Source organism: Notothenia rossii (assembly GCF_949606895.1).
Source record: "Notothenia rossii genome assembly, chromosome: 7".
NCBI classification, from domain to species: domain Eukaryota; kingdom Metazoa; phylum Chordata; class Actinopteri; order Perciformes; family Nototheniidae; genus Notothenia; species Notothenia rossii.
In genome coordinates, this window is record NC_136905.1 from 43,163,468 (window position 1) to 43,176,419 (window position 12,952).

The following is a 12,952-nucleotide window of genomic DNA, read 5'->3' on the forward strand; positions in this document are numbered from 1 at the left end:
AGGCACAAAAAGTAATTTTCATTTTGGACTATAGGCGGCGCCAAAAACATGACAAATGTATAACTCATGAACTGATGGATGAAATTATATATTTTTTTAGACATATTCTGGGGATGAGTATGAATTTATATTTAAAGTGTTAATACAAATGACAAATGTGGGCGTGGCCTGTACTTTTTTTTTTATGACAATGTGCTAAAATGTGCTTCGGGACGCAAAACTTGGGAGACACGACCTTTTCGAGAATGTAAAAAAAAAACTGCTCACTAGCGCCCCCTATTGTGTGGTAGTCACATATAGTTTCTCAGAACTTCACGAATTTTGGCACAGACATTCCTCATGGAGTTGCGGACATATTTGTAAATAGCTTCCATTAGCCCCGCCCCCCATGAAGTCGGCCATTTGGAAAAATGTGTGTTTTTCATGCATTTTAAGCACATTCTTGCGAACTCCTCCTCGGGGAATGATCGGAAAAATTCCAATCCAGGACAAGTTCAGCCCCTATCCAATATGACGCTAAATTGAACATTTTTGATAGCTCAATCGTGGAGGTCGTAAGCTAACAGCGAATACACCATTTTTGACGATTTACATGTCGCAAATTGGTCCAAACTGCTCGCATATAGTTTTTCCGATATTCACGAAACGCTGTATACACATTGCTATTATGATTGCACACATATTTCAAATTGCATTTCATTAGCCCCGCCCCCCAGAAAGCTGGCCATTTTTGAAAAATGGGCGTTTTTCATGCATTTTAAGCACATTTGTGCTATTTCGTCATAGGGAAAAGATCGAAAAAATTCCAATCTAGGGCAACTTAAGCGCATATCCAATGTGATGCTACATTGTGAAGGAATAGTTGATCGCTTGAACATGGAGCTCGTAAGCTAATGGAGAATGTACCATTTTTCACCATTTATATGTCAGATACTACCTTAAGCTACTGAGACCCGCCTGTCTGCCAGGCACATCAACTCACACACACACACACACACACACACACACACACACACACACACACACACACACACACACACACACACACACACACACACACACACACACACACACACACACACACACACACACACACACACACACACACACACACACACACACACACACACACGCGCACACACACACACACACACACACACAAACACACACACACAACCACACACACAACCACACCTACACAGTGTACAACACACACATACACTCTACACATTGTACAACAAACAGCTCCTAAAGCATATAATAAATATCAGGCTACATGAAGCACTATATGGTTTCATTAAAAACATCTACTGTGTATTTGTAGATATCTCCTAAAGCCTACTGTACAAATAAAGTGTGAAATGTGGGCTGCCTGTTACATATATTATTGAGCGATATATATTATACACACTGTTCTGTTTCTGCACTGACCTCAGCAGCTGTTCTCACTGTAAACATCGCCTCACAATGAAAGCAGTTGTATTAAAAAAAGAAATAGCCTAACATCCAGGGGAGATCTGATAAGTGAGTAAACAAACGGTAAAGGGTAGAAAGTCTGATGCACATTTGATCATCTCAAATAATTTATAATCACAACGGGAACAGTTTGCAGAGCTGTCCTTTGTTGACATAAGTCCAGCCATGCGTCACACCTCTTTTAAACATCACTGTTGGCTGAAATCGTCTCCGGAGAATACTTCAGTGTACCCTTGGTTATAGCTCCTCCAGAGAGACTCCTCTCTCCTCTCTCCTCAGCATCAGTGGACCCTCGGTTATAGCTCCTCCAAAGACACTCCTATCTCCTCTAAATCAGTGTATCCTCGGTTACGGCTCCTCCAGACAGCCTCCTCGATAATCGAACCTCGACGAGCCTTTAGAGAAAATTGTTTTCTTTCGAATCAGCGTGCCGACATCCGTTTCCGGGTTGCTGCCGGAGGACCTGGATGTCTGGGACGCGAAAATTATAGAAATGACAAACGGCTCATTTCCGAGGACTCGCGCGTGTCTGCTTGACGCCGGGACGACCGGCCGCCCTCCCCGACAGGCGCACGGACGCGAGGGCCCGCTCATCACTGCGCGCACATGTGCGACCGCAGTTTTAATTAAATATTGTATTCAAATGATTGGTGTATTAATGTGTTAATCACTTCAGTGTTGTACTTGGTAAAGGTGGGGTCCGTTTGAATTACTGTAAACACTACTGTTGATCTTAACCAATAATAATATATGATAATTATGTGTCAATTTACCTAAATCTTCAAAGTAACTAAATATATAAAATAAATGTAGTGGAGTAAAATAATGGGAAAATACTCAAGTAAAGCACAAGTACCTCAATGTTCTACTTAGTACATTTGATTACATGTACTTAGTTACATTACACCACTGACAGTATGTTACTCACAACATTTGGCCAGTTGTCTCCATGGCAACACAGATGCTCCAGCTTCCTGGCACTCGGCCAGGTAGGTGCTCAGGGCCTCACACAGCACTTCCTGTCGCCCTTCATTGGTGCACACATCGTACAGACAATCTGCCACATTCTCTGCTACCGACAGGCTGCCATGACAACCAGCGAAGGGGCCCTTCTTGTCGCTTATTATCCCGCAGTAGTCTGGGCCTGTGTACCTGAGGAGGAGATCGGGGAAATGCAGAGGATTATTGGCATCTCCTCAGATTATATCATTTTAATAAAACACATTTAGGTCATCATTTCAGTTGCTCCAAATCGTGATAGATCTGAGGAGGTAACACTGAAAATACGCAAACGTTGACTTTGGAATAAATAACAAATATTAGGTTAAACTTAATATATTGTTTTCAACTAACTAATACAGGTATGTGAAAGGTGTTGACATAATTTGTCTTTAGTGATTGAAATTTTTAGGGGGGTGTATTTTCTTTCTTATCTTAAATATGTGTTGAAAATGGAGCTGTTATGCAGGAACATTTTAGACTTGATCTGAAAATAAAGTATTATTGTGTTAACATAATGTCCTGTGTCCCCGCACGATGAAAGCTAATGACTTTCCTTATCTTGGGCTGTCTAGTCGAGATTTTGGGGGAATGTTTAGCAGCTCAAAATGTCACTTCCTTTATGATCAAAACATCTCATAATCCAGAGCTGCACTTCCTGTTTAGTGCTCATTAGAACATGTTAACTAGTATAGTCGTTTTTTTTGTTCTTTCCATAAACTACTAAAAACATTTAAAATTATCTTTGTTTATTTGGTGTGAATGCTAAGTCAGAACAAAAATAATTATTTATTATTATTCCGCATCTTTTTTTGATTGCTTACTTGTTCCATATGGGTGCTATTACTCCGGATATTCATAACTTTCATAATTCCAGAAATGTTATACAGTAGCTCATAAAGCGTTTTGTGAAGGCATCTTCGCCCTCAGCACAGAGATGATGTCTTTAGTCATTACTTCCCCCAGCCCCCATACTTTAGCCACGCCCCCTTACATCACATACCCACATAGTGGTCACACAGCAATGTCTTCAGGAATTGCATTCTCTAGTTATGTAGTGATGTTCACGTTTGTAATGAGTGACACTGAATATCTAAAGAGTGCTCATTGAAGGAGGTACTGACTTGACGCGGTTCTGGTCTGAGCACTGCGGACACACGTTCTCACAGAAGTGGTAGCAGAAGGGGTCGTTGTCCTCCAGGCTCCAGGTGGAGGCCCAGTCCGTCAAATTGGCAGCCGGCCGCCCCCCCGCCTGCATCAGCTCGTCCTCCGGGTCACCGTTGTAGTTTCCACAGAGCCCGGCCACATTGCCAAAGTAACTGCTGCTGATGGACACCATGAGGAGTGTGGACCAATCAAACGTGACCTCCACGCCAAAATCACATAGGAGCGTGCCTCTGATTCCAGACGCTGTTATGGAGATGCTGCCTCCCTCCAGACGGACAGGAAGCTCCATCCTGATACCGTCCACCTGACGGGAGGGGGGTGGGACGGAGGGGGGGTGGGGGGGTCTTAAACCTTTGTTGTACAATAATGGTTTCATCCACTATAGGACTTGAAAATATTGTCAATATAACCATATTAGTTCTCTTCCATTAAACACATTATTATCAACAGGAGGTTTTGGAACTGTGAAATAACAAAGAGTAAAGGCGGTAAGATTTAGAAGAGATATTATATGCCACTATAAAAACAGTACAAAACGAAATCCTGATTCAGAAATAGCATGCAAGACATTCATTAAACCAGTGGCATTATATGGCACAGAAATATAATTTCCCGTATCAGACATTATATATTTAATTGGGAAGAAGAAGATTACATTTTCTCATCAATTAACAATCCCATTCAGGTCAGGGGAAATGGAACCTCTCCAATGGTGTAAAGAATTTTGAATAGAATTGGAGGGAGGAAACCCTCTGTAATGGTCACACATGCAGAGCACAGAGCACACACAGTGACATGTGGCCTATGCTTTTAACCCATCCTAGTAGCAGGAGCAGTGGGCAGCTATTGCACAGCACCAGTGGAGCAATGGGAGTTGGGGGGGAAGGGGGGTGTCTGGTGCCTTGCTCAAAGGCACCACGGCAGTGCAGGAGGTGAACTGGTCGGGGACTTGAACCGGCGACCCTACGGCTCACAGTCCAAGCCCCTAGTGACTGAGCCACTGCTGTGTGTGTCTCCATACATGATAACATTTCCATGCGTGTGAGTTCTATACACATATTTCGATGTTCTGTCCACTTTCTGCTTAACCTTGTAATATCACTGTGTCCGTTTGACTCAGCAATGACAGTAAAATGTTAACATTGCCAACAGCAGTGAAAACGTACATGACCAAACACTTAATCTGTATCAGATTTCCTTTGTATCGGTAATTAGAATTGAATCTAATTATCAGTGTAACTAGGAATAGTGTGTGAAAAGTTGCAGTGCTGGCATTATTTACGCTGAGCAAAGACCCACCAGTATGACCCCTCTCTCAGAGGAGGGGATGGAGATCCGATGGCCCAGCATCTCCACAGTGGCTGAGCGCACGAAGGAGCCTTCAGAGTTTCCTCGCAGCTCATTCTTGCTGATCACAGTGAACGATGTCAGGGAGGGGTCGAGACCTGGGGAAGTTATTTATGTTAATGTTAGCAGTGTGACCATTGACTTAAAGGCCAGTGAACCTGAAGTGATGAATGCTAACTCAATTCAAGGATTTGGGACTCATTCCTGCACCACTCTATTTCTTTGGTAGTCATTTTAATGGAAAGAGTTGACAATGTGAGTGTTGAGCAAAGCAGACAGACCTGTGGTGTTGACCAGAACGTAGGTGCAGGTTCCCTGGAAAGAGTACCGCGTATTGTCAAATGTGCTGTAGTGCGGGTCGCCGAAAGCCCAGCACAAGGCTGTAGAATCAGGAACACACACTCCCTGGCCTTCTGACACCACACAGTGCTCCTTTACTCTGCACTTAACCTCAGCACAAGGGTCTGCAACACACACCCACACACCCACACACATACACAGGCACACACACGCACACACGCACGCACACACACACGCACAGGCACACACACACACATACACAGGCATGCACACAAACGCACACACATACACACACATACACAGGCACACACACACGCACACACACACATACACGCACACAGGCACACACACGCACACACAAACACACACACATACACACACACATACATAGGCACACACAGGCACACACACGCACACACACACACACACACACACACACACACACACACACACACACACACACACACACACACACACACACACACACTCAGGCACAGGCACACACAAAAACACATATGGTTATTCAGGTTAAGAGAAACTCAAAGTAAGTGATAAAATAAAACACATGGGACAGCAAAATAGAAAACACTGTTAAAGTGTTGGCATTTTGAAGTTGTACATTTGTTATCACTGTTATACTGTAGGGAATGACACCGTTTACTTGCCTCTGTATTTACTTGTCTGAATCATTGAGCTCTGCCCCCTGTGTAATGCTGTATTGCTTTTCAGAGAGTTCCAAAGAGGTCAAAACATTTCTGTGACTCTGGACTCTGGAGGAACACTGAACTGCTATGGACGTCTCACTTCCCCATTCTTCACACAGCTACATTTGAAATGAGTGAGTACAGTGCACCTCACTCAATATCTGTCAGGAGTTTGCGTTGTTATACTCAATCTGAATGATTCATCTGTACTCGCTGCTTAATGACAGCAGGCAGCTTTTTTCTTATTGAATTAATTGAGAATCACACTCACGCTGGCATTGAACATATTTCAACAATATAAATTATATTAAGCAGATATTTTAATTGTTTTTTTAAAGCTCTAACTGGTGTTGGTGCTAGCTCTGAATCAGATTTACTTTTAAAATATGAACCCTTAGGACCCTCAGGTACTAGACTTCTAATGTAAAGATAAAACAAAGACGATTGTGGATCCACCTTCCAGAAGCCCTGAGGGGGCAGTGTTCTTTCTTTAGAGAGCCAACGCAAGACCCATCTTTTCAAATTGGCTTTAAAAATAGGTGCTGTTGCACCTGTAGCCACACCCACCTGTTATGTCATAAATAACTGACACACCCTGGAGTGCACTGATGCTGATAAGATGTTCTCCAGTACTGTGCATGCCTTGCTTTCTGAACACTACAGAACATGGCTAACAGTCAGGGATCAGTCCCACCTGTAGAGAAGCAGCCCAGCGCTCCGTCCTTGTTGCGACACTCCTGCCCCTGCTGGCAGCTGGTGGATTTGCAGCTGTACCTCCCCCCTTCACAGGCACAGCGCTCGGAGCAGCCCTCCAGCAACACTGATGTCCCTGACTGAAAATACATGAGAGCACACATCAACTTAAACCATCTTATGCCTAGCCTACTGAGATTTCCTTTTTTCGCTTAGATGTGTTTTTTATCCCGTTAACACTTCAGAATCAGAAATAGTTTATTTCTCCCACAGCGGGGAAAAGTACAGTGTTATAGCAAAGGGAACAGTGAAGTTAAAGGAAAAACGAAATAAGCAGACAGACATATTAAATAAAGAAGCGAGCACATGTTATTAAATACAAAACAGGACCAAACAAACAAAGAATATGTAGCAGCCTTATCAGAGTAAGAAAACATAGAACAGTTTTGCATAGCAGCCAGTTCATTGTAAAAGAGTGTGTATTGCAGTGTTATTTCACAACAGTGCTGTTAAAGTCTTAGGTAGTGAATAGCAGCCAGTAATAGCAGTATTAAATGTAAAAGTTGTGTAATTTGCACACGACAGTAAGGCCCCTTTCTGATATGAACGTAGTCTTGAGTGCGCCTTACATGAATTCATGATCAAAGTTGAATTTGAAATTGGACTAACAACATATTAGAAAGTGCTTGGCTCTCATCCTGAATAAACATTATGATGTGGATGATAGTAGTCACCCTGTAATATTTTCCGTCCACCACGCAGCCACACTTCTCCACGGGGACACAGTGGGCGCCGTCAGACATCAGGCTGTCGGCACACTGGCAGCCCTCCTGGCAGGGGGGGCAGGGGGCGGAGCTCTGCAGGGAGGAGCAGGTGGAGGAGCAGGAGGAGGAGCACAGCTCGTAGCGACTTCCTGCCACACAGCTCACAGCTGCAACAGCAAACAGTATTCATTTGAGTCAAATCTAAAAATATTAAGACAGTTTTTCTGATTTCTGTTTTTCAATCATTCACAAGTTGACTGTTTGATGGCATGTTTAATGATGTCCTGTATACTGTTACATCAGATTAGAAGATGAAACGAATTAACACGTACAGTCTCTGAAGTGACCTACATTTTCCTTATAAATTCAATTAACACCCTCTAACAATTTCAAAAACTCAAATGAATTTTCTTTAATATTTTTGTTTTTATTGTTTAATGTACTTATTATCCCAGGACCATCTTACTAAAGGACATGAGAGGGTAGAATCAGCCGCATTCAGAGAATGATCCGGCAGACTCACGACAGAAGCTGTCACTCCTCCAGGTCCTGATCTCTGCTCCGGCAAGCTGACAGGTCGTCACGTAGCTCTGGATGTGACGACATAGGACGGCCTGGCCCGCTCCGTCTGTCGACATCTCCCTGAAATACAAAACCTCTGTCATTAGGGAACAACTGGAAGGGCCTTAACAGAGAAACTTTAGTTTGGTGTAGGAACATTCTGCTTTATTATATTTGTTTTGTCTCTCAATGGTTTCATACATATACTAAATGAGTGGCGGAGATCTGGGAACGTGGAGACAATGTTACAACACTGACTGGTCAGAGGGTGATCATATGATCAGAAAATATAAAGTACTTTGGTAATGTTAGAAATTAAAATCAATGTTTTGATGGTATAATGTAGCTTAAACATACCGTCAGTTTAAACGCTCTTTTATACTGAAAAAACAGAAATTCTTGTGCACAAGCAGTGAAGCTTTTATTCTGAAAATCCTTCATCTACGGTTAGCATTTAGCATGTGGCTAATATACGATTTCCTAAAGAGGTGAATTGAGTAGCGAAATTACGTGGTGTGGTGAAAACAGAAACCTACTGATTTAACACTACAACTATAGATGTGGAGATACTAACATGCTGAATATTAAATGAAAGTACAGTTTATTTGAATACACTATTGTTTACAGACGAGAGTAGCATGTGACAACATCCGGAATGACCGGAAACCAAACCAGCCGTGAAGCATTTTCTGTATGTTTTAGAGTATTGATTACAGCGTTTAGAATGTGTTACATGAAAAGTGATGAAAGAGAATATGAGGAGAAAAGGCGTGTTAAGCATATGTTGAAGGTGAAAAGTACCAATCCTCTGTTTAAATGCAACAACGGACATTAGAGGCGAGGCGAGCCGGCTGGCGGGAAGGAGCCAACAGAGGATATATAAAGGCACCGAACGGGGGATTCGCGCTCCTCTTCTTGCTCAGGAGAGCCAGATCACAGCTGTTTTCTGCCGGAACAATATTCTGTCTGTAACACTACCGCGCCTTTTTTCATTAAAGTATCCCATTTGAATATTTTCAGAGACTCAATTTAGTCTCATTTTAAAGCTTCTCTCCTGGACGCGAGAATAAAGAACATATTTAACAGTAAAGGGAGTGCATCTGAAATGTTGTAAATAATCTGTCATCATCACTGTAAGGTAACATGCAGCTTTATGAACAATTGTTCTATCTTTAGTAATAAATGAACTAATTCTTTAAAGCAGAGTTGAAAGTGATAGAAGTACAAAATGATAGGTTGGCATAGTTGAATGAATGGTTGGATCATATGATCAGAAAATCTACACTGATGGCAGGTCAAGTGAATGCATCTTGGTAACAATGAAAACGTTCTATGGACAGGGCCGTGGGAAGTAGGGGTGCTGCAGCACCCCTTGGTGGAGGATAGGGGATCTGCACTTCCACAAGATATAATAAAAAAAAAACGAATTTTCAGCCTTGATGTAACAACATTCATAATTAAGTAAAGATTTACACCCTTTTCACCCCGGTTACATTTTCCCTTTGCCCTGTACGATGGGTTCTGTAGTGATGAAAGTGGGGGATGTTGGCTTATCAGGCGCCCGAAGCTCACAGCCAAAGTGAGAGAGATAGAGAGAGGGGATACCGCGGGGATACCGCGGGGATTGTTGTTAGCTTCTGCTGCGCTAACGGATATAAGAAGCCGTTTCTACAATAATATGGAGGGAGAGCTCTGTCCTGTCAGACTGAGAGGCTCAGTGAGGTAAAGGACTCTTGAGTGTTTATATAGTTCACTTTAGTCTAAGTTATCTCAATGAGTCTCAAACGTTTTGATCACAAATTATGTAAACACATATTTCCAAGGCACTCCTTTATAATTATTAGGACAAATAAAAACAGGTTTGAAATCATTCCAATGTATACTATAGGACAGTAAACCAAAAATATTGTTTAAAACTGGAGAGATTTAAAAATATGCATAAATAAATGTTAACTGGTAAAATAAGATATGAATGAACAACACAAATAAAATAAGTTACATTTATTTGTTATTGGCTATGGTAGGTTATTGGAAATGTTCACATATTTGATGAATAAAATGCAAACCGATCTTTTTCATATGGGTGTTTAGAGTTGTACCCCCTAGATCAGTCTCTAGTAATTGGGCGCTCAAAGTGCACCAGATTGAAGCATTTTACTTTAAAATGTTAAAAAAATCTTCCCGGGGGGGCACCCCCGGACCCCCCTAGAGGATGTGAAGTCCACCCCCCCAATTAAAACATGTTATAATACTAAATACATTTGAAGCCTTTTATATTAGCTGTCCACCATATCAATATGTTTCTCTTTTTGTAGTGTATTGGTCTTTTGTAGAGGTTTTTCATTGCCAGCTAATATCTTGCCTAGGGCAGCAAATTGGTCAAAACCAGCCCTGATGTCATCCCGACAGCACCCCCCATTTGAAACATGTTCCCACGGCTATGTCTATGGACGCAATTTCCTGAAGTAATCTTCGTAATAACTAGCAAAATAAAGATCATGTACATCCACTGCACACATCATCTGAAATAACAACTCATATTTCTCGCATCAAATGACATCAAAACGCATTTTAATGGCCAAACTAACTTTAAAATAGGCATTTTCCACCGAGAATAAAACGAAGTTCGGCCATGTTTTTTTTTTCTGCAGGGAGAAATTTGAAGATCACGTGACATAGACGCCAGCCATTGGAATGAATGGAATGCAGTTGGAGGTCAACCAATCACAGAGCTTGAGAACTAATCAGGGGGTTTGTCAAACAGAGCACATGGTGTAGTCCTAAACAATAGCTGTGGATTCTGGGTAGTGTAGTGTTTTCTGCCATCCTTTACTCCGAAAAAACATTTGTTTCTCCAAATCGAAGGGGAGAAATACAAAAGCATTGCACACAATTTAAACCAATCAATGTTGTGTAATTAACAAGGATAATCTGGTGTTTTTTAGTCGATGAGTACTGCAGATATCACTGTAAAATCAATCGACAGTAAGGGGAATACTTACTTCCGGGTGTACAATTCTCCGTTATCCAATGGGAATGGACGCTCACATTGCCTTTAAGGGCAGCCGACACAAACGAATGCCGTGCTTCCATGAGCGTCAAATCCCGCCGCAGATGGGAATACATTGCATTCAGTTGAAAGCTATTTGCGTCCCTTTATGAAGCTGAAGGAGCCTAGGAGCGTCACAACTGCACGCCACAGGACCCTGACCAAGCGTCGCTCCTGGACGTTTATGGAGTGAGAGTGTGTTGTACATTAACTCAAGTACCCAAAACTAAAAGAATGTAGGTACTTGCACTTTACATGAGTTTTCACATTATGCTACTTTGTACTCTCACGCTTTACATTTTGTTGGAAAATATTGTACTTTTTACTGCTACATTTATTTAACATATTTGGTTACTTTGCAGATTTTGAATATTAATACAAAATAAAGATCACTGATATATATTATCATATATTATTATCGGATACCCATAAAGTAAATTAAATAAACCGCACTTTTACCAAGTGATGAACACATACATATATACATACAATGATACAGCAAGTCACAGTGTGGAGCAGGTAGACATCAGATCAGAGGAACCTGCTGCCTGGATCACAGTTACTGTTTGTTTCAAATACATGACTTTGACATAAAGCTATCCTTGCCTGACACAAGCCTCGTAGTCTGGAGTCGGGGCCACTGTTGAGTGGCATCCTGAAAAGGGACCCTTCTTAGATTTGATGATGTCACAGGCCTTTTTGGCATCTGGGACCTTCTCCTCATCTGGCTCAGGACAGGAAGTGGCCCCACAGCTGGGCTCACAGGGCTCCTCGTCCTTCTCTATGACCAGAGATTCCTCTGTGTCTGCTGACGTCCCCCCTGCTGAGGACGGGTCATCAGACAGCTTCCCATTGTAGTTCCCACAGAGACCCTTTGGAGCGCTGTGATAGGTGGAGGGGAGCTGTAGGATCACCCCTGCCAATGTGTCGTAGGTCAGCCTCAGACCAAAGTCACTCTCAATGATGATGTTGATGCCATTTTGATGTGCTCGCACTTTCCCGTCAGCAAGGGCCACAGGGAGGAAGAATCTGATGTCATCAACCTGAGACACAGAAGGGGAAAAAGTATTACATTACGTGAGCTGGTACCATGGGTTCATCCCAGTTTACACCCCCGACTCCTGAGGCACTGCAGATGGTGTGTCAAGCACTGCAGACTGAGACTGTCCCCAGAGGATTCAGCGTAACATGCACACAGTAATAATGCACACCCCAATCCTTAGAAAGAAATACTCTTCAACCAAATGGACAATAAATAAGAGTTATCTGTTGTCCATTAGGACCTGGACATCATGATGACTAAGCTGACAGAGTGTGAATAGACAAAGTTAGTACCAGATTGTTCGATAGTGTTCTGATGCTCACTTTAACTTCTGCTTTTGAAAGCAATGGATGTGGGAACACACTTCATACCTAACCTGTCAATCATACCTTGATCTCCCAGATGACTCCTGACTTCAAAGTGATTTCCATGTCGTAAACCAGGAGCTCCACACTGCGAGAGACAGAACCATCCTCATGTGTTTGCTGATGTACCAACACAGTGAAGGCTTCCAGCCCTCCCTCGTTCTCTCCCACTTGTGCCAACAAGAACACACAGTCTCCCCACAGAGGATATGCCTACAGGATCAGAGGAGGAGGAGGAGGAGGAGGAGGAGGATGAGGAGGAGGAGGAGGGGGAGGAGGAGGAGGTGCTTTATCACATGGTTTATCTGTCATTTCCATTTTTTAACCAAATGTCCTGAATGTATTTTAATATGAAGTGGTAAGCTATCCTTATAAAACATCCAGAAAACATTGTTAAGAACAAAAACATGACTCATCACTTTTAGATTTGGATGCTTCTTATGGAGAAGATTTGAAACATGTCACAAATAGATTAAAAAAGTTTG

The 12,952-nt window shown here is 42.3% G+C and overlaps 1 protein-coding gene across 1 annotated transcript in view; it reads right to left on the reverse strand.

Annotated features, from left to right (window-relative positions):
• LOC307046228 (IgGFc-binding protein-like) overlaps window positions 1-12,952 on the reverse strand; it is a 49,462-nt gene that overhangs the window by 15,248 nt on the left and 21,262 nt on the right. The window contains exons 20-28 of the mRNA XM_079692506.1: window positions 12,492-12,680; window positions 11,667-12,103; window positions 7,974-8,092; window positions 7,421-7,617; window positions 6,688-6,826; window positions 5,271-5,453; window positions 4,942-5,087; window positions 3,600-3,946; window positions 2,405-2,628 (exon numbers count right to left, since the gene is read on the reverse strand). Of these exons, the coding sequence (XP_079548632.1) occupies window positions 2,405-2,628; window positions 3,600-3,946; window positions 4,942-5,087; window positions 5,271-5,453; window positions 6,688-6,826; window positions 7,421-7,617; window positions 7,974-8,092; window positions 11,667-12,103; window positions 12,492-12,680 (1,981 nt within the window). The remainder of the gene's footprint in view (window positions 1-2,404; window positions 2,629-3,599; window positions 3,947-4,941; window positions 5,088-5,270; window positions 5,454-6,687; window positions 6,827-7,420; window positions 7,618-7,973; window positions 8,093-11,666; window positions 12,104-12,491; window positions 12,681-12,952) is intronic.